Source organism: Macrosteles quadrilineatus, unplaced genomic scaffold (assembly GCF_028750875.1).
Source record: "Macrosteles quadrilineatus isolate MER2022 unplaced genomic scaffold, UCM_ALF_1.0 Scaffold_9__3_contigs__length_116548681, whole genome shotgun sequence".
In the NCBI taxonomy this organism is placed as follows: Eukaryota; Metazoa; Arthropoda; class Insecta; order Hemiptera; family Cicadellidae; genus Macrosteles; species Macrosteles quadrilineatus.
Genome location: NW_026542602.1, coordinates 28866565 through 28893539, shown reverse-complemented (window position 1 = coordinate 28893539; position 26975 = coordinate 28866565). Strand labels below are relative to the sequence as shown.

The 26975-nt window shown below is 34.4% G+C and overlaps 2 protein-coding genes across 3 annotated transcripts in view; one reads left to right on the top strand and one right to left on the bottom strand.

The window, feature by feature from the left end:
* LOC129003944 (uncharacterized) overlaps nt 1-26881 on the top strand; it is a 55327-nt gene extending 28446 nt beyond the window's left edge. For both annotated transcript variants that reach the window (XM_054432293.1, XM_054432294.1), the window contains 2 exons: nt 20081-20284; nt 24119-26881. In XM_054432293.1, the coding sequence (XP_054288268.1) occupies nt 20081-20284; nt 24119-24133 (219 nt within the window). In that variant the 3' untranslated portion in view covers nt 24134-26881. The remainder of the gene's footprint in view (nt 1-20080; nt 20285-24118) is intronic.
* LOC129003953 (uncharacterized) lies at nt 898-18515 on the bottom strand. The gene is made up of 4 exons (XM_054432307.1): nt 18204-18515; nt 3241-3429; nt 1933-2142; nt 898-1779 (listed from the first exon to the last, which is right to left on the bottom strand). Exons 1-4 carry the CDS (start codon nt 18303-18305, stop codon nt 1594-1596), a joined length of 687 nt encoding a protein of 228 aa, XP_054288282.1. The 5' UTR covers nt 18306-18515; the 3' UTR covers nt 898-1593.
* Nucleotides 26882-26975: the final 94 nt, after the last annotated feature.

The window sequence follows — 26975 nt, the reverse complement described above, 5'->3', positions numbered from 1 at the left end:
GTTTTGGGCGTCAACCATGCCATCAATTGTTGATTGCTGCCAGGTGAAGAGGCATCATCAGTGGCTAGGATGAGACTGAGAATGAGGCAGGGGCGAAATGTCTGGCAGAAATCTACAGTTGACAACATGTTTGGTGCCAAAAACCACCATAGATTCTTATGACACCAGTTCCCAAAGCCTACTTATGAAGACATAATTATCTTTTAGACATGAAAATTCAAAAACTATCTAGACCACACAGTCAATGAGTGCTGTCTTGCTGGCTTTCTTTGGAGAGTATGCGGTACTGCATATAACACATTTGAGGCGGTTTACAGTTACTTAGCGTCCAGGATTTAACGCTGAAAAGGGAGATGTGTTTACATCTGAAAATAGGTTGATATTATACAGTTGTTTTTACTTGAGGCTCGTACATTGTCCCCTTAGACAAAAAGGTGTTTAGTTTAGGGCAAATTTGAATGATAAAACACTTGATACTGGATAGGCCAACTGTCTAATAACAAATTTGTAACTTTCAATGCTTCAATCCCTCAACTGAGTTCTTAAATCGTGATTAGGGAATGAATAAGATCAAGTATTTTAACTAAATTGAACTACATTGAGCTCACTCCATCTGAGATTATTCAAATTGTTATATATGTTTGATAAGTAATAGTCATGCATCAATTACGGCTTGATTGTTACTTAATGTTTTATATTTTATCTCAAACTGGTTCAACATTAGTTACAATTCCTTTTGTTAACCAGCTCCTCCTGCCCAAAAAGTAAATAAATGTAACACTTATTTTCTTACAATTTCTCACTTAACGTTATTTAGCGCAGAAGGTTTTTAGGAATAAAAAAAAAACTCTTGGTTTTCCTTAATTGGTAGACTAACATAGTTTATTCCTTGACAGTACATCAATATACATCAATATTTAATCTGCTAAGATACTTTGAGGAGTTGTTGAGTAAACCGTCATAATATGATCTATTAGCTCAGTTGAATTATTTATAGACCCAGGTTATCGATTTGGCTTTAAGCCTGTCATTCAGTAAATATATATAATCAATATGAAAAGATTAGAATTATTTGCTGTTCAGTTTTTAATTTGAGCAAGAATTATAGTGCAGGCCTATTTCTTTAATTTAAAAAGTTGTCTACTATATTTTTGGTTTTCACAAATGCTTAAAACTTTTTAAAAAGCTTTAAAAAAATTTTATAAGTAAGCTACAAGATCCGAATGTTAGGGTATTTCATCATACTAAAATGTGCAAGAAATTTATAACTCCTATATTGGCCAGAATTACATTAAAATTTAGTTCGTAAAAATCATTTTTCTTTTACAGACTGTTCTCATGGTCTAAGCCCTAGTTGTTATGTCACAATAGAAAAACAATCAACATTTCAACTAATTAACATTTTACACTCATAAATAGGTTAATAAATACAAAAAAATCCTACACATTTGACAAATATACATAACACATACACATACTTTGGTACTCTATATCTAATACAGTATTCGACAGCATATTATTATGACACCTTTGAAATACACTATTTTGACAATATTTGTATTGTGTGACTCATGCTAGTAGCTTTTGTAGGTGTTAGGGATTGAGAGGTAGGCAGTAGGCACGGTACGTTGGGCCGGAGTACATAAGCTCAGTTGCATTGCGTATTGTCCGGTCTCGGTTGAGACACAATGAGCCGACAGGACAGGAACACCTCTGGTATGTGGAGAAAGTGTCAGCGACTATGTGGCCGCAGAACTCATTGACACGACATTTACCCATCTAAAACATAACATGACATTGGTGGACGACAGCAGGATCCACTCCCTTTCCTACCCACTGATTACTGTAGTAATCACAACTTTCTCACCCTCATATTATGTAGGCATAAAAAATCATTTCATCTAGTGTAACGGAAACTCAATATCAAAATACCTTGGCACAGCGGAAGTAGTTTATGTTGTCTATTGTGCCGTTGTGTAGGTTGCGGTAGTAGTGACGGTGCAGTTGCCAGTAGGCTGGCCAGTGACAATGACACAGTGCATCTGTGGTCAAGTTGTGTACGTCTCCCTCGTAGTGTGATGACTCCACCATCCCACTACGCTTGTCCGAGCATTGCCCCAGCTCCGTCACTCGCTGACAAAACTGGCACAAATAGGTTATTTTTAAAATTTCCAATAATTTGAACTAAATTGCAGAGTAGGCTCGATTCCCCCTTAAGTCGATAAATCCCTTAAGTTGACGAGTTTTTCCATTGAGAAAGAAATAATGTTTCTTTATAAAAAACAAAATGTTTGTAACTTGAACATCTGCACTCATTTTCCATTATAGACTTGAACGGACACACAGGTTAAGATAATATGGGCAAATAGTAAGTGTAAGTAAAAGTGAGATCCAGTTGATAAACCACAATTCACTTAACATTTTTTTTTTTTTGAGATTTGGTGGATTAGAAATTAGGATTAGGTACAATACTACTCATGATTCATAATGTATAGCTCGCTAGTTCGATCCTAAAAAAAATGAAAATACACATTTTTTACCAAATTTTCCTATATCGAAGAAGCTATTACCAAAGGTGGCACATAAATACTGAGACCCGGACCAATTTACTTTTTTCATTTTGATGTTGTGGATGCCAAAATCATTAATTGTTCAAATTTATATATATGTATCTGTAAACATGTTAACTCCAGTAAATTTGGCCAGATTTTTATGAAATTTGGAATCAATGTGTAGAGCTGGATAAATAAGATGGAGTTGGTGAACTAGCAAGATCGGGTAATGGCAACAGGGTGTTATAAAAGTTTGAAATGTTTGATAAATGTTTTTTTTTCATCCTTAAAACGTGGAGGTGCCCAATTTTTATTACAGCCATCATGTAGAGTTTACAGAAACCAACAATCTACTCTCACTCCACTCTACACTCATACTCCACTACTCTGTTAAACAAAATGTTTAACAGAGTTATTTTGTTTTAATTTAATGTTTTAATTGGTGGTTTTAGGAGAAAAAATCTATTCCCTCCAAATGATCCTACCTTTAAATAATACTTAAACAACTGAGGTTTACCAAAACCTTATCTGTACCATATATATGAAGAAAAAAGAATAAGACAACCGCTAACCGGCAAAATTATGGGGAAATTAAGTGCTAAAGATGCCAAGGTATGTCCCCGTCTTAATTGGTAATATAAATTAGGATGATTAGAGATTCACAGTAAGCACATAACTCATGACTTACCTTAAGCTGGGACCGATTGTCAAGAGGCATGCTGTACTGGTCCGTACTGTTACCCCATCGCCAGGGACACTCGTCTCCTTGCACACAACGACACAGACGATAGATAGTGGGGGACTGCCAGAACCTCAGTCTCATCACTCCACACACGCTGTGTGTACCACACTCTGGTAACTCCCAGTCCCCGCGTATCTGTAGCAGTCATCAGTTGTACTGGCCTCCTCTGCATATCAGCTAAGACATTTGGGGGGGGGGGAGGGCTTTGGCAAACTTAAAATGTGTTTTCTTTTAAAGTTAGGTACTCAACAGATATCATCCTTGCATGTTTTGTTCAAAAGCACATTTTTCCCAGTGTTTCTAGCTGTCCAAGTATTTAAAATCTTTCTATGTTAGTCAATAACACTGGCCTTCCAAGCAACAAAGACGAATAATATGAGATATTTTCTTGCTTAAAAATAATTGGCAGCAAAGACAACATAAAAATTGTTTTTCCATTCCCACAGGGTTAACACTTAACTGTCTACTTATATTTTAATTCAGAAATGCCCATAAAACATTTTAGATGCTGTTGTTTTGTACCATAATGATATCAATTTTAACAATACACCCTTACCTTAATAAACAATTATTGTGATTGGTTCCATACCATATGGTGTCTGTTAAATATAATGCAAGTAAAATAATCCCTTCTTCCACCCAAGTCACCCATAATTATTGCTGTTTTTGTTTGCAATTTTAATTTATATGTTATTCATAGCACAGTACACTAATTTTGTTTTCTTTGGTATTGGATCGGTACATGGTGGAAGGAAAAAACATAGGTGTGCTATTCCCACATATTCTGACGTCACTCGGATTGCAAACAAAAGATCATCTGATTGTAACTGTCAAATTAGTATGTATTTGTTTTTATTTGGTTGTTATTGTTTTTATAATAATAAAAACAATAACAACCAAATCAAAACAAATACATAATATACTAATTTGACAGTTACAATCAGGTGATCTTTTGTTTGCAATCCGAGTGACGTCAGAATATGTGGGAATAGCACACCTATGTTTTTTCCTTCCACCATGGGATCGGTAAATATAAAATTGTTAATTATTCTATTGTGTGGTGTAGGATTATTGTTACCAGCTGAGTTATGAAGTTATGAATCATCTGCTATTTGGTTTGTTTACATTATTGTTTAGTTTTTGTAAATAAATAGTTTTGGTTGAGTTTACTTAAAATGAGTTTTAATAATTGATTATTCTATATTGGCGACGAGAAAATGCCTAGGAAAACAGACCAGTCTCAGTATAAGAGTGTAATTGACTGTAGTAACATGTCTTGCATACAAGATAGAATGAGCAGATTTTCATTTAAAGAGTATAATAGTGAACAATTGTGGGAAGACTACATAGCTCGTTTTGAGTTGACCTGCAGAGTTAAGGGACTGGGCGGTGCTAACACAGAAGAACAAGCGGCTCGGCGAGATCTTCTATTGGCAAATGTCGGAGAGGAGCACCTCAGGGCACTGTCGGACCAGATGTATCCAAGGGCCTGGGAGGAGTGCACCTACGACGAAGTCAAAGAGGAAGCCAACCGGTTGTTCAAGCCTACAAGGATCCTTTTTGCGACAAGGTTTGAGTTTGAAAGAGCAATAAGAAAAGATGGTGAGACATTAATTTTGTTTTATAACAGATTGAAGTCTTTAGCTAGAAGTTGTAAATATGGAGATAGCTTAGATGAACGAGTACGAGATAGGTTTGCAGTAGGAAGTAACTGTCCAGAATTTGAAGTCGAAGTCAGACAAAGATGGCCCGAGGGAGTTAATAACCGAGGTGAGCTTGTTAAGTCAACAGTAGTACTAGAGATAGCTCAATCTATGGAACGCGCGAGAGAAGAAGTTTCCAAACATTCGTGTAAAAATGAGATTTTTAAAGTAAGTGACAGTATAGTCCAGGCGCTGAGGGGGTTTGAGCATGCATAAAAGTGTAACGAAATTTGACTTTTGATTGTTGCTATGGGTACCTAGTAGATGAAGAAAATCGATGTTGTCGCATTTCTAGGTGGTTAATAACATGGGGGGGAGGGGGTGAAGTTGGGGGGCCGCCCGGGGGGCCGCCGCGCACAAAATAGCTTATATCTCGAGAACCAAAAGTCATATGAATACGTTAGACACGTCAAACTGTGCAGAAAAATGCATTCTACAAATAGATTATGTAGTAGTTTCACAGAAATTGACAAGAAGTTACTAAAAATTATATTTTTTAAATTTACGATAAGTATAATCAGTAGTATAATGGTTTTTGTTGTTGTTTAGAACCATTAATTTTTTAATTGACAACTTTTGAGAGTAGTACACAATAGGTAAATAGTACTTCTGTATAATGAAACTATTGCGGTACATAACTTAACAGCTATACAATCCTCAGATCGAATAAACATAACACAAACAAAGGCGCAAAACGCGTCGCGGTCATTGTTCCTGCTGCCTTAACTATTAATGGCGAGTACAGTTAGTTCAAGCTGAGATGGAGATTCTGAGGATTCATTTTCATATATATATAAAATAGTATTGAGCGACCATTATGTAGCGGGAAATATAGTTTGTAAAAGAAGAGAGTTTAAAATATATTTTGGTGGTGGATCGTTTCCATCACCATCTGAAACTGCAATAAATTCCCTACAATTTATACATCTCCGAATCTGAGGTTGGTTATAACAATTTTATGTAGTTTTGAAAAGGTCATAAAAATTATGTTTTCGTAAAAAAATGTTAACATTTCACATTCTGACGTAAATTACTCAGGAAATTTCGATTTCAACTACATTTAACTATACATTTTTAGAAAGAGCTTTTACTCTTAAATTATGCAGTGTAACAAGGCTACAAATACAAGCTAGGAATACAATGGAAACTCCATGTACAGTATCTAAACTTAAATTTATTTCATTACAATACAAAACTGATGGTAAAAGAAAAGAAACTAAGGGTTCACAATAAAAGTTAACAAAGGGTGGCAAATGAATTTAGTAAATTAAGCTTTAGGCTAGGCCTATTACAATAGTTCTAATTTAGGTTGAGGGGTTATATTGCATGGATCTTTATCTCAGGTGGGGTGATCGAGCGGCGTTTGAATTTAATCTTGTGATTATATATAGCCTAATTAAATTTTGTTTTGAAATATAAATTATGTTCGAATTATTTTCTGAAAGGTTAATTAATTTATGTTCTATATAAGCTTCTATTAGTTTCTTGACTTTTAAATTCTGGTACAAAAGTTCAAAAGTTAGGCTTAAAAGTGTTGTAATGGCTTCGATCCAAGGAAAGAAAATGTCTTCTGGAGTGATCTCACCAAAATTGATGTCTTCTTCACAGTTAAATTTCTTGATGTTGTGTAGTTATTAATGTTTGTAACAAGGACGGATCTTCTTTAATCAAATTTCACTAATTTATTCCAAATATATGCACTTTTTAAACAATTTTTATATTAAAATATGCAGTTTACAATTTATATCTTCATATTAGCTCAGCCAGCACTCTTAGAAGTGAGGAAGGTTTGATACATTGTTGCATTCACATATGTCAATGCTGACTTTATCACGGAAAATTGTAGGCCACTGTTCACACATATATTATAACAATTTTCATTTGCCATAGAGCTAAATTTGAATTTTGACAAGTTATTTAAGTAAAATTATATTGAAATTGAAGCAACTTTGTTACAAAAAGTTATAGGTTATTATATATTTACATGAAATAAGGTTATTTGAAAATGTTCTATATTATAATGTATTGAATCAATTACCTATTGGTCTGTTTGGCCATATATTATACAAGGTTTGATAAAGAGAGATGGATTGACATATTGATAAAAGTAAAAACATATGGTAAAAATTAAATTATTCTATTGAAAATTTTTGTGAAAATACTAAATTGTTACAGCAGTATAATATGTATTTACTGTTGATGCAATAAATTTATTTCTCATACAACAATTAAATACAATTTGGTAATTAAAATAGTTTGGTAGTTTTTTATAATTCTATTTTTATGCGTATTAAAAAAAACATTGATATTTCTACGTAAGGAATCATATTTTACACAACCTTAACATTTGGATAATATGGATAAAAACATAATTTTTATGATTTTTGCGGGTTGATTTAGAAATTTCTAAGTTGAATAATCCAAATATTTGCAAACCTCTTGCTACTACGCCTAAAAGCATTGCTGAAAAATATATATTTTCTTATTATTATATTCTACATTTATCACTGAAACATAATATATAATAGATATCTACTTATACGGGCATGTAACTGTTCTCTAGTGAATTATATGGTACCACTACAAAAGGGCCAAAATATAACCACCACTGGTACCCAGATAGGGTCAAGGATTGAGAGATAAGAAGTAAAATTATAATGCTTCGAACTTCAACTATAACTTCAGCTGTTCAGGTCAATTTAATTGTTAACGATTGTGGTGCGATGATTCGTTGCATTACTGTCAGAGACAATGAGGGGTAAAGAAAAAATAACCTCTCTTTTTAAGTTTTGAGTAGTGGTTTTTGGTAATTAAAATACTGTTTCAGGTTAATTAATGCACACAACTCGCGTAAATAGTGTTAACGACACTCGTAGAAGTTTTTAAGGCACTCGCCAAGGCTTGTATTTAACATTTTCTACTCGTATCGTTTACACTACCTTTACGCGATCGCCGAAACAGCTGTTGCACCAATTGTGCAGCCTGGTCAGGTGATGAAAACGTTCAACTACCAAATTTTTTATAAACTCTCTTCTTTTACAAACTATATTTCCCGCTACATAATGGTCGCTCAATACTATTTTATATATATATGAAAATGAATCCTCAGAGTCTCCATCTCAGCTTGAACTAACTGTACTTGCCATTAATAGTTAAGGCAGCAGGAACAATGACCGCGACGCGTTTTGCGCCTTTGTTTGTGTTATGTTTATTCGATCTGAGGATTGTATAGCTGTTAAGTTATGTACCGCAATAGTTTCATTATACAGAAGTACTATTTACCTATTGTGTACTACTCTCAAAAGTTGTCAATTAAAAAATTAATGGTTCTAAACAACAACAAAAACCATTATACTACTGATTATACTTATCGTAAATTTAAAAAATATAATTTTTAGTAACTTCTTGTCAATTTCTGTGAAACTACTACATAATCTATTTGTAGAATGCATTTTTCTGCACAGTTTGACGTGTCTAACGTATTCATATGACTTTTGGTTCTCGAGATATAAGCTATTTTGTGCGCGGCGGCCCCCCAACTTCACCCCCTCCCCCCCGTGTTATTAACCACCTAGAAATGCGACAACATCGATTTTCTTTATCTACTAGGTACCTATAGCAACAATCAAAAGTCAAATTTCGTTACACTTTTATGCATACTCAAACCCCCTCAGCGCCTCGACTAGTAAGGAAAAGAGGAAACCAGAGGTACAGAAATCTACTGGTTTCAATAGGTGTTATAGATGTGGGTTTACACATGACCCTAGTGAAGATAGGTGTCCTGCTATTTCTGCTGTGTGCAACAAATGTACAAAGAGAGGCCACTTCGCAAGAATGTGTAAATGTAAAAATAACTTTTTCAAGAGAACAGATGGTAATTTGAGAAAAGTAGATGATTCTTGTGATCAAACTTACGATGATGGGTGTAATTCTGATATTGATGTTAGCGGAACACAAATTAGGTCAGTCAAGAGCAAGGTTCCGAGAGCTACAATAGATGTAGAATTGAACGGGTATAATGTTAGAATGGAGTTTGATTCAGGAGCTCGGGTAAGTGCTATAAGTTTGTCTCTTTGGGATAAGATCAATTCAAGTGGAGAATCTCTCAAAAAGACGTCTGATGTCATCACTGGCTATGGGAAAAATAAGCTAGAAGTTTTGGGTAAGGCTTTTGTGGACGTTACTTTACGTAATCGTACTAAGCGATTGCCAGTTATTGTATTACGAGAAGATGATGTTCCATTATTTGGGTTGCCGTGGAGTGTAGCTTTCAATCTTAATTTACCTAGGGAAGTAAGGGTTAGGCGTATTGATAATGGAAAGACAAATAGTAAAGAGACAGGTAAGAATGAAGAAAGTTATAGAAAAGAGTTACAAAAAGAAGTTGAGGCGTTAACTCAGGAGTTTTCTTAACTCTTTCGGGATGAGCTAGGAACGATATCTGACTCTAATGAAGTTATCCATCTAAAAAGTGGAACAAAACCTGTATCTTACGGGGCAAGACGAGTTCCATTCCCCTTAAGGGAGGCAGTGGAGAGAGAATTACAGCGATTAGTACAGGAAGGAGTTTTGGAAGCAGTGGACCCTTCTGAAACACCGATAGAATGGAGTACCCCAACTGTCAACGTAGACAAGGGTGGAGGTAGAGTCAGAATCTGTGGCGATTTTCGTACAACCTTGAATCCAAACATCGTCCCGGAGAGACACCTCTTGCCAACCTTTGATGACTTGACTTCCAAATTAACTGATGGAAAGATATTTTCAGTCATAGATCTTCGAGACGTGTACTTGCAAATGAAAGTACACCCTGAGTCACAAAAGTATCTTACGATAGCAACTCATGTAGGCTACTTTCGCTACAAAAGGTTGCCTTTTGGGCTTTCCTCAAGTCCAGCAAAATTTCAAAGGTACATGGAAAGTTTACTAAAAGGACTTAATGTCGGAGTTCTACTTGATGATATAATCATTTCTAGTAAGGATAAGACCACCCATATAACCACTCTTAGAGAAGTTTTGAGGCGGCTAGAATCAAGTGGAATAAGAGCAAAACTGTCAAAATGTAAGTTCTTTCAGAAATCTGTAAAGTATTTAGGCCATACAATAGATGGGAATGGTATTCATCCCTCCGAAGACAAAGTTGAAACCATAAGACACGCACCAAGGCCAAGAAACGTGAAAGAATTATGAGCCTTTCTAGGGGCACTAAATTTTTACAAAAGGTACATACCTAATCTTCATGCGATCGCTTCGAACTTGCATAAGCTGACTGGTACGAAGACTAAATGGAAATGGACTGACACCGAACAAACTACGTTCGACAAGTTAAAGAATATCCTGTCATTAGAGAAGACATTAGTCCCATATGACATATCAAAGCCGATCATTGTTGAATGTGATGCTTCTGAACAAGGGGTTGGTTCAGTGCTGTTACATTTGATGCCGGATGGAACGGAAAGGCCAGTCATGTACGCCTCGAGGACACTAACGGAAGCAGAAAAAAGGTATGCTACAGTTGACAAGGAAGCACTGGCGTTAGTTTTTGCCGTGAAGAAGTTTAGACAATACCTCAGTGGAAGACATTTCAAGGTGAGGACGGACCACAAGCCACTTGAAAGAATATTTGGAATGCATCGAGATCTTACCAAAGTAGTAAACAACCGTTTGGTTCGTTGGGCTTTGTATTTAATGGAGTATGATTTTGAGATCCAGTACATCAAGGGACAGGATAATTGTTCGGCTGATTTTTTGTCTCGGTTTTCACTCAAGACACAAGAAGTATTAGATCCAGATGAAAGAGAGATTCAAGCACTGGTTCAAGAGAAAATTGACGTAGTTTATCCAAATCTCGAACTTGTAAGGGAGTATAAAAAAAAACCCAAATATGAAGAAACTTATAGACTACCTGGAACATGGTTGGCCAAAAGATACAGAAAACTTACCATCATCTATGAAACCATATTGGAATAAGAGAGAAGAGCTGACATTAGAAAACGTCATGCGATTAGGAAGAATTGTGGTGCCACAGATTTTGAGAGAAAATGTATTGAAAGAACTCCACAAAGGACATCCTGGAATAGAGGCCATGAGATCCCTATCAAGGTATTATGTTTTGTGGCCTAATCTGAATAAGGATGTTGAGGTTTATGTCCGTAGATGCCACCCTTGCCAGAGTAACCGATCATTTGACACAGAAGTACCTCTATATCCTTGGAATGTGCCAAGTGATCCTTGGGAGCGAATTCATCTCGACTTCGCAGGTCCATTTGACAACCGATTCTGGTTAGTAGGAATCGATGCTTACTCAAAATGGGTTGAGATCGAAGTTAAGGACCATACGACAACTGCTGCTCTTGTAAATAGATTAAGGACTTGGTTTTCGAGGTATGGTATTCCTAAAAAAAATGTATCCGATAATGGCACTCCCTTCACATCCCATGAGTTTAAGACTTTTTGTAAGAACAATAACATATGTCATGCCACATCGGCACCGTATCATCCAAAAACCAATGGTTTAGTGGAGAGGATTATCAGAACCTTCAAGAGTCGATATAGTGCTTGCAAAAAGAAGGTCTCAGTTCATCACTTGCACTTTTACAAGTGTTGCTTGCGTATCGAAACACACCACAAAAGACCACAGGACAACCACCATCAGTCCTTTTCTAGAAGATTACCAACAGCTTTGGATAGGTGGAGGTGTAATAGCAGAGATAGAATAGAAAATCAGGTGTGGCGACAGAAGTACTACCACGACTTACCAACTCCAAACCAAAGGAGTTTTCTGCCAAACAAGAAGTGTGGGTTCAAAATGAAACGAAGAAGGGCTGGAGACCAGGAACAGTACAAGAAAGGACGGGAGAGCTATCATACACAGTTTTAGTTGGGGGAGATATAAAGAGAAAACACGCTGACCAGCTGAGAGCAAGAGAAGGTGCAACTGATCCACCTCAATGGAAAATGCAAATGGAACCTGAAAATGATGATGTACATAGTTTCGGAAACTCTAAAAACTAAATTGGGTGGGGAGAAATGTAGGATTATTGTTACCAGCTGAGTTATGAAATTATGAATCATCTGCTATTTGGTTTGTTTACATTATTGTTTAGTTTTTGTAAATAAATAGTTTTGGTTGAGTTTACTTAAAATGAGTTTTAATAATTGATTATTCTATATGTGGGCTATCTACAGTAGAGTCCCGTTAGTCCAAAATGGTTGGGACCGGGCCCATTTCGGATTACCGCATATTTCGGATTAAACGTTTTTTGTTTTTTTTATTTTTTTTTTAATTTTGAAAAAAAAATTTAATTTTTTTTTATTTTTTAAATTTGTTTTTTGTCTTAGCACGCAGGAACGAGTCCGGGATTATTTTTCACATTACTTAAGGCAGGACCTAATGGCTGCAGCATTAGCACTTAATAAAATCCATTTGTGATTTGGCGGACGAAAATGAAAAATGTTAATAACAAAAATGGTGAAATATTTACTAAAATACTCTACAAAAAAAAAGTCTATCTCGCCCGGCCGCTTCAGAATACTTTGACGAGGTACAGCTAACTGTGTTAAAAGTTAAGTTAAAAAAAAAATATCAAAACAGTTTTAAAATTTTAATTTTTTTTATAAAAAAATATAAAAAATATATTTTTTTGTTTCGGATCAAGCGGACTTTTGGATTACCGAAGTTCGGATTATCGGGACTCCACTGTATCACTTAAGTGTTTCTATGGGATATTTTTGTTGAGGTTTAAGTTTTGCAGTATTTTAATTCTTAAAAGATAATAACTCCATTACCTCAGTGGAAAAAAACTAGTGGGTTGAAGATTTAGAACTCACACTACCTTCAATAAACAGGGTGTTTACAAAAGAATGCCGGGATTTTAAACAGTAATTGCTTGGGTACTATTCAAGGTAACTAAACGTTTCACACGCCAAATTGGAGTTAAAATAACTAAGTTTTGTTTTCTGTATAGCAAGAGAGGAAATGTTGACCTTGGCATTCGCAAAATAGGTGTGGGGGGGTAGGCCGCCATTGCGACACACATGCCTAACGCCAGTCACCAGTACGATATTTACGGCGCAACTAAAGCTTTAACTTATCTGTGTTTTGCCCAGCTTGAATGATTGCGAATTTAAATCTACTTGATGAAAAGAAATTTGACGTTGTTTTAATGAGTTTCGTGGCACCGTAGTGTTTTGAAAGGACATTCACCTGGCCGGTTAAAAACAAGTGATGACAATGTCGAACAAATCCGACAATTGTGCATCAGAAGCCCGAAAAAATTGATTGCCCAACAAAGTCTTCTGTTGAACCTACCTAAATCGAGACGTACATCAAATTAAAGGTCTCGAACTAAAAACAATGCCAGGGACCTCAAATGTACAACCGTGTCAAAAACAGCAGTCATTCAAAGATTTCATTGATTAGGGTGGAACCCTCTTAACTTATTTTTTTCAATTGTCAAACTTGCATTAACAAGTTTTATTAATATACCGTACTAGTTGCTCTGCTAGTGCTTCGCTACCGAGTGAGCAAGTAATAATTAGATTTTTTTAATCTACTATAAGAAGCCGATAAAACACACTTACCAGGAAACATATAGGCAAATCTCAATCATTCTTATTGATTAATACTAATACCGAAACCCTACCCAGGCTGACGCTAACCGAAATCTCCGGTCTGTGAGATCCCATTTGAAAATAATGTACCCCGCTTAGAAACACACAAACCGAAACCCTGGGCCTATGAGACCCTGCTTAAAAATGCACTAACGCTGGGTTTCTGAGACGGGCATGTTATGAACAGACAACCTGTCAAGGTCACGGCACCCACGAAAAAAGAACAAAAAATATAGGGTAGGGTAGTAAAATGTGGGAAGGTATTGCGGGAATAGAATCCCCCAAGTAAACTGTTTTGCCAACACGTGTTTTTGAAAATTCCCGTGGGCCTGTCAGACCGGGGTTTCGGTATAAGAGTTAATGAAGATCTCTTTATGTATTACCAGCATTTTATATACTACTAGCAGTTACCCGGCGTGCGTTGCTGCGTTTAACAACTATTTTTTTAAATGGTAATTTGTTCTTTACGATGAATAATAAAAGTGTATACCAAAAATAAAAATTGAATATTTTACTTAATTATAGTGTGTTTATTGCTAGTGGATAATCAATGTTTTTTGTTTTTTCATTAGGTGAATAAATATATAAGTTTTCAGGCGTATCTACCACCACGTGAGCATGCAACATACTACTGTCCGTGTGAAAAGCATGCATTTTCTAAATTTAAACCGATGATAGTCAGGGATTGCCCTAGTGCCTTATAATGGTGATTGCGAAAGTAAGACACAAAGGAAATTGTAGTTGCTTAAATTCTGAGGGTAATTTGGATGAAATCATCAGTATTCTTGGGATTAAGACTATTTCTCCTTTAAACTTACCACTGATAATTTTTAATTCAATAAATTTTGGTGTAATTTTTTTTAAATCGTCAGTAGCTTCGGTGGATTTAAGTTTCTCATTAGTATTATTGGAGTTCCTTATTTTAATGACAGTAATGAGGTGGGTTTATGACAAATTGAGAGGCATTTGAATACCCAAGATAGCACGCACGATTATAATTCACTTGATAATTTATGTTAGATTGTGTGGGTATAGAACAAAATATAAAAATATTAAGGCATTGCCATCCCTCTTATTGTTTATAATACTTTGATAAAGGTTTTTATGTTTACATATTTAAAATTGGAGAATTTAAACGTTGTTGAGTGCACAGGTGTGCTGCGATTGGGGTTTAATATATTTGGACTTGTTCAAAAGTAAAATAGTTTTCTGTGCTGCACTCTGTAGAAACATTTTGGCACTATTTAAAATCATGACTAATACATAATGTTGTGATTATTCAAACCTACAAAACAGTTGGTGAAAGTAAACATCTGCTTTTAAATTATATTTATTTGTAATCATTGTACTGCCGTGCTAAGCACAAAGGGGGTATCTGCAATTTTTGGCTATATTATTGAGATATTGATACCTACTAAAATAGCTTGATTTTACCTATCAGTTACTAAGGTATTTTAGCCGTAACAACAAATAATTTCCTTTAAAAAAGTACTTTTTAGTTAGTCGTATCTGCACGAATGACATGTTTTACTAGGTTATTTTAGCTGTAAGTGACATTCACTAAGCAATAAAAGTCGCATCTGCTGTAGATACGACTTATTCCCTTATTAATACGTACATACCACTTTTATATCTTAGTAAAGTAGCAGTTGCCACCTTTTTGCTTTAGTATGTTGGCAACATTCTCACATGTTTGCAAGAATTGTTTGTTAGTTAGGTAGCTTTTGTTCAGTATTTAAAAGGCCAGCTGACCTTATGTGTGAGAGAGAGAGAGCATATTAAAATGATCCCCACATGTCAACAACAATACAATAATAAAAATTTGAAAATGTAAACATTCTGGTTAAAAAAGTGCAATTTTTCTTTCTTGTAATATCGTTTCTTTGTGTAACATCGTTCATTTCTCTCTCCTTTTATTTTGACTTGTTTCATTTAACTTTTCCTTTTGTGTGCATTTAATAAACCCTTTTTAATTTGACTCTAAATTCTGTGTACTGTGAGAACATTTGGACATTCATTAAACATATCTTCTGGACTAGACAACATTCGACCAGATCTTCTTTCAAGACCTTAATAACGTCAAAGTGGTAATTCAGTGTTAAAAATTAAACCAAAAGTCCATAATTATTTTCTGTTGTCAAAATTAAATTAATAACCCATATACAGTCCACTTTTATTATTTTATAAAAAAGCCTTTTGAATACGCTACATCTTTAAGTTACTGATTAACCTAAAAACTTTGTTGTTGTTAGTTTTTTTTCAACAAAAATAGAACAATAAGCAAATATGATAAAATTTAAACACATTAGTTAGTCTTTATCCAACAATAAAGCTAACACAGGTTACGATCAGTCTCTTAAATATAAGTTTTAAGTACATAACTTTATGACTAAAAAGTGAAAAAATGCAATACGGTATTGAAGAATCTATTACATTCCAAAAAGGGTATTGTTCCGCTAAGCCGTTTCTCATTTTGGGAAAATATCCCAGTGATCTCAGATAAATCTGATAATTAATACAGACAATATTTGCTTTTGAGGTTTTTTAAAAACCATGACAATTACCGGTATTAATTACATTTGTTTCATTTTTCAGCCGGTCATCAATTTGTTAATAAGTTGATTTGATTTATGACTGTTTTTTACTTCAAAGCTTTATAATAAGTGTTTTTAAGAGGAAACTTTCCTTGTTTGCAGAATAATTGAGCCTAATAGAAGTTTTTTGTGCAAAAATGTTTACTATTATCTGTAAATAAATTGAGGGTATTGTTCCGCAAAGCCGTTTCTCATTTTGGGAAAATATCCCAGTGATCTCAGATAAATCTGATAATTAATACAGACAATATTTGCTTTTGAGGTTTTTTTTTAGTGCAATGAAAAACCATGACAATTACCGGTATTAATTACATTTGTTTCATTTTTAAGCCGGTCATCAATTTGTTAATAAGTTGATTTGATTTATGACTGTTTTTGACTTCTAAGCTTTATAATAAATAAGTGTTTTTAAGAGGGAACTTTCCTTGTTTGCAGAATAATTTAGCCTAATAGAAGTTTTTTGTGCAAAAATGTTTACTATTATCTGTAAATAAATTCTGGTTTTTATCAGCTGTTTTACTATTCCTAGGCTATTAATTGTTCCTGAAATAATTCTAATGATTTGGTCAAATTATCTAGACACTTTTAATTTTACAGTAATTATTTACCTATTTTGCCTGAAGGTCTTGTAGTTAACACTCGATGCGCATTTCGCCGCTCAGTGCGGCATCTTCATGGAGTATCTTCTTAAACACTACTGTTACTATGTTACTATGTACTATGTACTATGTACTATGTTACATAGTAACAGTAGTGTTTAAGAAGATACTCCATGAAGATGCCGCACTGAGCGGCGAAATGCGCATCGAGTGTTAATCGAGTGTTAACTACAAGACCTTCAGGCAAAATAGGTAAATACAGGTCTTGTCACTGGGTTCAAAAAACATTTTAATTTTAGTATTATGATCAGGACTTGGCAAATTATAATTTTATGAGTAGATAGTTCTACATACATTACTAAGCATTCCTAATTGTAAGTGTGTGCTACTTAATGTAATTTAGCCGTAACTGCCGCAGATACTACTTAATCAGCTTAGTAAGTTGTACATACGGCTATATAACTTAGTATTTTAGGATTAGTTAGTTGTTCCAGTTAGCCGTATCTGCCATAAAAATGTGTTAAATAGGCATTTTGAAATAAATTTAGTATTTTTAGACAAAGGAAAAAATTACAAATTCAGTAAATATGGCAATATTGATCCTAGGCCCATGGTTACCGAAATTAAGAGGTTTAGACTTGGAACCTCTTTTTCTCAAAATCAGCTCAGGTGCAGATACCCCCTTTGTGCTTAGTACGGCAGTGTAGTTCAAAAAGTCTGACATTGGTCCACTTAAAACCCTCTGGGGCGGAGCCCTTTTGACGGATCTGCACCAAACTTCACACAAACCATCCTTGAAAGATGCTTAATAATGCCTGAAAGTTTCATTACAATCTGTCAAGCGGTTTCGGAGTCCATAACGCATATACATACATACATAGTTACTCTTTTATAGATATAGATATTGAATTTAAAATATATGCAAAGGTCTAATTCATTAACCACATGGCACCAAGAAACAAATCTTCATATAAATAAATGTAATTAAATAGCAGAACAAAACATACCATTAATTTATATCACTTGGTTTTAATTTTACTTGCATTTGTTTTGTTAGTAAGCAAATCTAACTAAGATTCTTTCAAAATACCTGACATACACCTTTAAGACGGTCCCAGGGACAAACCCTGAAAGTGATCGCGAAATTAATAGTGTGTAAACCTACTCCATGAAATTTTACTTGTATGTACTAAGATTCATGGCCATCGGTCCAGCGGTGTCTGAGTTGATCACTCCCAAATATGCAAACCAACATTCTATTTTATATATCACTTAAATATATCTTGGCTAATTTAAATATATCTCATGTCCTCTTAATTTTTGAAATAAGTGGTTCACAAAATATATTCCCTGAAACTAATTTGGTTTGATCTGGTTTGTGGTTTAGGTGGTACAGTACTCACTTTTCCAGGGTATTTATAAACGACTTTTTCTACAATACTGTGATACTCGGAAGCATAAACATAAACTGCAACCAAAGATAGCAAGATGTGACGGCAGACCATCTTGACACTGGTCTATTCTAGAGTATCACAACACACTACACTGCAGAGTATTAATAACTGGAGTGGTGGATGTTGAATGGGCTCTGCTGGAAGTGGAGGGGGAATTGTACCTGCTGGAAACACACACACACACACACACACACCTGCTGACATCTGCTGCATTATATTTAAATCAACCTGTCAGTTGACCATCTGGCTCCGCGCCCTCCATTCACCTATCCCACTAGTCACAATGCTAATTGCCTTCTGCCTTTTGTGGTCAGTAACTGTTGTTTATTTGCACTTCTAACGGAGAGAAATCTGTCTCGGGTCAAGTCGGGTTTAATGTATAAGCATACATTGAAAATCTGTATATTTATTTTCATTTTGGATGAATTCAAATAATTTACTCCAAGCTACATTATGTATACAGAGTGTCTCACTTAAAGTGAACCAATAGCTAACTTTTTTATTATGAGATATAGAGTTAACTTCTTATGGGGCCCTCCCCTTTATTTTTTAGGATTTGTTTTGGGATGGTTTTTTAATTTATTTAACAAATTATATCTGCCTTTTTCCAATATGGCTGACAACTTAGTTATTTCTTATGGAACACTCTGTATTTTATGATTGTTTTAGAATGTAGATTATATTTAAAAACATTTTTATTCTTCACCTTTTTTCTTTAAAGCTACAGTACCTGTTTAGGAGTTGCTTTTTAAAATTCAAAACCATCCCAAAAAAATAAAGGGGTGCCCCATAAGAAGTTACCCTGTATATAGAAGGTAACAAATGATTCAATTTTTTGTTGTTATGTCAGCAATAATTAATTAGAACCAATAATTTTATTTATGACCAGTTGAAAAATTTGTTTATTTTGTTAATATTGAATTTTTTAATACTTGTAGTTTTGCTTTTTTGGTTCAAACACTAATCTAGTGAAAAATTAGTAAGTTGGATGAAAGTGTTTTGCAAACAACAATGCATATACAGTAACACAAATGGTTGTTCTTATTTTAGTCATAAGATTTGTACAGTGCTGACATACCAAAGTGTATACTTTGATACAAAGATGAATGAAAATTGAGGGTTCAATGAATAAGATAAACGCTTTATTACTGACTAAGATTGCTTGTCGCTTTATTTGATCAAAAGCTCAGTTGTCAAAAGACAACCAGGACTAGTTTTGAACCGCCAAAAAGATACTGGTTTTTCTCAGCTATCGTAGGCTCGGGTAACAGCTGGTAGCTAGATCTAGTCAGTTTTATGCCTCAAAGACTGCCAAACTTTAGTTGCCCTATGAATTGTAGCATGCTGACCTATGAGCTCCTCTTAAGGCAGATGTCTGCCCCTTTTTATAATTCCTAAAGTGTTTTCCCTTACCTCATTCAGGGCTGTGTAGTCATAAAGTTAATGATCTGCATTGTTCTCAGACTGCTCACATTTTCTGTCTCCATTGTGGATTATTAATCAATAAAGGTGCATTTTTAGGAAGCCATGACCTGTGATCTGTCTTGCCTGTCTGTTAAGAATCGTTGTAATTGGACTTAACTGTCTGAGATGAATTGGAGAGTGATAGTGACTTGCTTACCCTCTGATCTTGGAAGACTTGCCTGTTTCTTCCTGAGCCCATATGTTTGACTGACATGCATAACTACGAGATTCCACATAGGTCCAAATAAGGTCTGGGCTGAGGCTTCATTAGATGGCTTGTCAGTAATTTATTTTACCCCCATCCCTGAGTGTCCAATGACCATATTGCTCCTCTCTAGTGCTGATGCTGTTGTGTGTGACAGGCAATGAATGAGACCAAGATGTTGCTGAGACACAGCCTACTGATGGGATTGGAGACTACACTGGTGTCAGAGGCTCATCTATTGACCAAACACTGGGTGACAGCCGAGTGTCAGGCTAACTTCACCTCTGCCCTAGACAAGGGAGAGTACGTTCTGGCTGCACCTTCTACCAGCACCAGCACCAGTGGAGAGTCCTCAATCAAGGTTAGTGTTGTAGCTTACAATTAACTTGATTTACTTTGGGGTTTTTTCCTTTCCCAAGGCTAGCAAACAATTTTGAAAACTACCCAAACCGTGTGTCAAGAGCTTTTTCTCTAAATTGTTAGTTTGTAGAGCATAATGCTGTTTTAAGTAATTATTATAGTTATAGTTTTGCTTTTGTGCCTTTCTAAAATATTATTTACTATTTAAGGGAGCAGATATTAAACCATGCCTTAACATTTTTTTTAGTTATTGACACACCTTTATGCATATACATAAAGACACTGTTACTTTCGATCAATACATGCCTTCTCCTATTTCAAATCCATGTAAAAGATAGACGTTTCAATCAAAAAAATGTGTTTTCCCAGTAAGGCCTCTTTTACACAGTTTTTCCGCTGGGTTTTTAAGATGTCCCTGGGGGGATGCTAGTGCTGGTAATTTGGCCATCATCAGTCACACAAGACAAGAAAGAACCGGTTTATCGGTTTTGAACTATTTATGTGTGAAGAAAATAGACGGCGAGAAAGGAGGTGGGCTGTACACCCGGTGAATCAAAGTCGTAGGCTGGATGGAGCATGGAGCTTTTGCAAACTTATATTCCGAGGATTTAAACAAAAAAGTTTATACTCGCCATGTAAGTTTTTTTTCCAATTAGGTATATCACTTCTTTAGCTGTATCCTTGATATATTACAATGATCATCTGTTTACAATGGTTAGGCGATTTCGATACAGAGCACGGGGTGGGTTGGCAGTGCTGCATTCCGCCAGATGGAAAACGCCGTGGCATAAAAGGGTTCCATTTAATCCTATGTAAAAATTGCCCCAACAGAACTCCGAAACTCTGCGGAGCGTAAGTCCTCCGCCCGACCCGGACGGAACGCTGAAACGAGACGGAGATTCTGTCGTGCATAACAGGGTCCCATTTGATCCCATGTTAAAAAAACTCCCCGACAGAACGCCCAATGGATTCTGCCCGACGGAAAACGTGCATAAAAGAGACCTAAGGGTCTTCAGTCAAATAGTGATTTCTTCAGCTAACCAATCACAGCTGCACTTTATGATCATGTCACCAAGTTGACAGCTGCTGTGGTGTGTTACAGTAGTCATATGTAAGGCTGTCTTTGAGGTTATGGTTGTTTGTAAATTTTGTTTGATGGTTGAAATAAATCATGTTCTTACTTAAATATTAATAATGAAAGAAGTATTAGATGGTGTAGAGAGATGAAAATTCCAAGCCACGTAAAAGGATAAACACAGAATGAAGAGGAAAGAAAGAAAAGGATAGTGAGTAGTGACCAACCATGGGAAGGTATTAATCTGAAATGGCACAAATAGCCATTCTATTTATGTGAACCAAATATAGGCCAAATATTGACTTAGGATACTGCAAGTAGACAATTAAGCTTATTACAGGATTGATATGCTAGCTCCGCTCAATATTGCAAGCAAGTGATTTTACAATATTTGCAATATTTACATTACAAGTGCAGTAAGAGCGTTTTTACATCACACAGGTGAATGTTGTGCAACAAGCGGAAGCGAGTTGCATAATTCACCTAAGTGATGTAAACACGCTCTTGCGTAACGTGTACCGTACAAGATTTTACCTGACCCGACAATATACAGGGGGTTACGTACAATATTTTTCATTATCCATTTCACTCATCTTCTAACAGTAACGTTCTTTTACAAACAAAAGCTAGGTTAGGAAAATACTTTAAAGCATAACAATAACATTCAAGCGCACAGCTGATTTCTTGCGTTGAACGTCGTTGGCTCCATAGAGGTATATTTTTTAAGTTAAGCACACAATGTTATTTAAATAGGTTTCATTACCTCACCGAGTGAGTTTTTTTCAACTTTACATCACTCATGAAGTAAAGAAGTTGTATACATCACGCTTGGGATAGGGAAGTTTAACATGGCAGGTTAGGTAAAAAAATATTAATAGTCAAAGACAGATAACACACGATTGAAGTATATTATTCCACAGTTTTTACTACCACTATTTATAGGGCTGAGCCCACAATGCAAGAAATAAAGGACGTTTTAAAAACATTCAAAAATGGCAAAGCTCCTGGTGAAGATGCGATCCCAATAGAATTAATGAAAAATGGAACCGAAGAACTTTTCATCCATCTACACAAACTGATACTACAAGTATGGAAAAGCGAGAAAATGCCAAAAGAGTGGACTGAAGCAGTAATAGTCCCACTGCACAAAAAAGGGGACAAACTAGAATGCAAAAATTATAGAGGTATATCCCTTATAAATACAATATACAAAGTACTATCTAAACTTATCTTAAACAGACTCAAATGCCATGTAGAAGAAATAGTAGGAGACCACCAAGCAGGTTTTATGAAAGGGAGATCAACAACAGACCAAATATTTATTCTAAAACAAATAACTTCAAAGTATTGGGAATACAACAAAGATATATATGTAATGTTTGTTGATTTTAGCAAAGCTTACGACTCAATAAACAGACATAAACTCTGGAAGATGATGAAAAAGTATGGATTACCTAATAAAATAATTCAGTTGGCAAAAATGTGTTTAAATGAATCCAAAGGGAAAGTAAAAATAGGGAAAGAATATACAGATACATTTAATATAAATACCGGAGTGAGACAAGGTGATGGTCTATCACCATTATTATTCAATATAGCACTAGAAGAAGCTCTCAAGAAAACAAGAAATAGTGAAGGAGGGGCAAGACTTACTGATAAAATAAACCTTTTAGCATTCGCAGATGATGTAGCCATTGTAGCTGAAAACAAAAATAATCTCAAAGTGCTAACAGAAGTACTAATTAAAGAAGCAAGAAAAGTGGGTTTACAAATAAATGAAAACAAAACCAACTACATGAAAATAAGTAGGCAAGATGATGAGGAGGACCACTTAGAAGTATTAAACTATAGGTTCCAGAAAACTAGTATTTTTAAGTATTTGGGAGTGATGATCACAAACAATAATAGAGAAGAAATAGAAATTCAGAGCAGACTCACAGCAGCAGAAAGATCATACTGGAGTTTAATAAAATTATTCAAAAGCAAACTGCTATCAAAAACCACTAAAATAAGAATGTATAAAACTATAGTGCAACCTGTATTGCTATACGGGTCAGAAACTTGGTCTTTTACAAAAAAATCCCAGAAGCGCCTTATTACTTTTGAAAACAAAATTTTGAGAAGAATTTTTGGACCAGTAAAAGAAGGAAATGCATGGAGGATAAGGAAAAATAGAGAGTTAAAAGAATTATATGGTGAACCAGATATTGTGGGAATAGTTAAGAGTAGGAGGTTGAGATGGATGGGCCATATTAACCGTAGAAGTGAGAGAGAGATGGTAAAGATGGTACTCAGAGGTATACCAGAAGGAAGGAGACCATTAGGTAGACCTAGAATGCGATGGGTTGATGAGGTGACGAAGGACTTGAGAGGAATGGGAGCAGACTTGGAGCTGGCAGAGGATAGAAGAGCTTGGAGGCACATGGTTGGCGAGGCCAAAAACCACCTAGGTTTCCAATGGCCACAGGAGTAAGAGTAAGTAAGAGTAAGTATTTATAGGTTCACAACTCGGGTGACCTTGACAATCCCTTGTTTGTTCTTTTGACCAACATTAGGAGGTACTGTATGAAATGTACAAAAAAGTTGGTCCAAAATCACAACCAATAATATTTTGGTAAATTAAATAATTTGAATTGGGTTATGAGCTTATTCAGTAAGCAATAACCTTGGTTTGAACAATTCTGAGCTTTTAATGTAATTTTATCATGGATATTAACTGCATTTTGGAGATTCAGTTTACAGTGAGATTTTATGTTCCAGGATGGACCAAAGTAACCAGAGGAGACTGAATTGAAAGCTGTACATAAACTTAAGTGCATTTTAAGTGTTTTATTCTCTAACTAGTAAGGTATTTTTATAATCATAAGTAGTAAGTGTTTTGTTTTTATAAAATTTTATTGGTTATTGTTTAGAAGATCAACACTACTAAGTTAATAATTTTGGAGACTAGCTGTTTAAAATTTTTATAAAAAACATTAGGATGATCGCATTTTAATGTAATCGTAATGAGTAATTTTGTAGGGAGTTTAGTTTTAGGCTTATGATTCAAATCCTTTACAGGCTTTTCCACTTATTCAAGAAAACAAAATTTTATCCATTAATTAGGGAGTTTTAGCTTCCTAGCCCAAACTAACAATCACTTGATATAGGCTATTCTTATCCCTAATACTCATAAATTTAATCACAATTTGATGTTATAATAAATTTGACAAAAAAGGTAGGCCTACCTATTAAGTTATTGAGTCTGATGAATTTGCTATGTATTCAACTTAAACTTTACATACACCTAACTGCCTTTATCTTAACATTTGTTATTTTGAATCTTGCAGTGGCAATGGTAGCTTAAATTCTGTTATAAAATTGTTATGCTATAGATATATCAATGTTATAACTTTTCATGTTAACATTTTATTGGTTGTTACATCTTGACGTTTGATGTTGAAAATGGGAAGACGTTCTGTACAGGTTTTAGCTTGATACTGCTAACATTTAAAGTATTACTTTTTACATACAAATATATTCAATTCAAGGTTTCCATATTTTACAAAATATATACTGTATCTAATTTTGTAAATGAGGTATCGGGGGGGTTTTCAAGGCGGGATTAAAATTGAGTCTATTTAGTTTGATGAGTTTTGGTTTGTCACTTAAAATTTATAATGTTAGAAAGGGGTTTATTCTTTTTTAACAAATCTATTTCATTGGATAAACCTATGCATCATTCTGTTGTAGGCGAAAGAAACATATTTTTGCAGGCATCGGTTCTGTAATTTATTTATCATCAAGTAATCTGACTTGAAAGTAGCTAGCTAAGGATTCTTGGCGAGGATATTTCTAACTATTTCTACCGACGAATATTAAGGAGTAGCTTAACTGAAATGACCCATCTAACGTGGGACAAATGAACATCTTATCCTGGGAAATTGAATTAAAATAGTACAGCTGCATGGTTTCTAAACAGCCAGATTTTTTAAAGCAAATTAGATAAAACATACCAGAGTTTTTTTTTTCAGAAGTTTCGTTTGCTGTTCATCACAATGGCGTTTTGTTATGTTTTAACAATTTTAATAAAACACATTTATTATAATAACTTCAATTACAAATACCAATAATAAAACATAGCTAGGCAATACAATAATTTTTACAGAAATGTTTTCTTTCATTAACATTAGGTGAAATTAAGGAACTTAACAAAATCAAAAGGAACTTGCCTAGAAAGTCCTTATTCTATCAACATCAACAGATTTGAAAAAGTTAAAAATGTTATGTATGATTGTTTATACTAGTATTCAGTATTTCTACATTCAGATTTCATACATTGATTCCTGTACCTGGAAAATTTAAAAAATTGCATACACCTTTCTGTTTTGAATTGTTTTCTTTAGTTATTTTTTTACCTACAAAATTAATTTTTGGTCAGTTTTTGTGTGAATCAATGATTGTGCAATCATTTTTATGTTGTTAAGCTTTATATGTATTGTAAATTATTTCTAGCGAATCATTTGGAGTTTACAATTATTAGATTTTTGATGTAAAGACACTATCTTGTTCTAGAGTAATATATTTAAGATACTTATATATTCTTGTTTATTTCACCATCTTTTCTATAAGACAACTAGTTGTGATTTGTCTTCGTTGTTAGGATTAAATAATTTTTGGAACACTTTATTTTTAAAGAATAATTAATATTTTGGCATTACTTTATTTTTGAATTTGTGTAGACCACATTTCATTTGATGAAATTCTATCAATTAAAAATTATGACTATTTCGTTGCTTTTTTTGTGATAACCTGAACATTTTTTTTTAATTGATTATTTTATTTTCAATCTTTCTTTATGTAACTTGGCTTTATTTACACACTTTAATCGCAATTGTGTCAGCTGGTAGTTTTACACCTTTGTTGTTGTTGTAACATTTGTTGATGTTGCAAATTTTTGTAGGTCTCCATTTAGCACCATATATTTGGTTTGAAAAATGTTAATTTTTCATTACAAAAAATTGCCTTTTGCTGGTTTTTACAGACAGCACTACTAACAATTCTGTTGCTGTAACGTTGTCAGTGAATCTTTGTATGCAACACAAAATTGCATAGTTATACATTTTTTTTTAAAGAGAAAAGTTAAAGATCTTTGTGGTAGTTAACTCATAACATTTTCATTTAAACTTTTACATCAGTTACTTTTTTTATAGGAAGCTACACAAATATTTTTGTACAGTCCGCAAGAGTAATTGGATAGTTATTTAAACTGAAATGATAACAATTATTTTACCACTTTGTATCTATAGATATGTACATATTAATCAAAGATCATATGTAAAATAGTTCTCTAAAGTATTATATTTTAGAAGGATGATTTGTTAAGGCCTAGTTACGCACTGATTTGAGCAATACAGCCTGAATAATCAGACTTGTACCGTTTGATAAAGTTTTTGGACCAAATGTGGTATGTACATACAATATTCATATTAGAGATGCACATTATATTTACTGTTTTGGTTAGTAAAGTATATTATTTCACAATTTGTTTATTTCATTTATCCCTTCTAGCAATATAATTATATAATGTATCAACTAAACAGCAGTTTATAAAAAGACTAAAAAAGTAGCCTGTTTA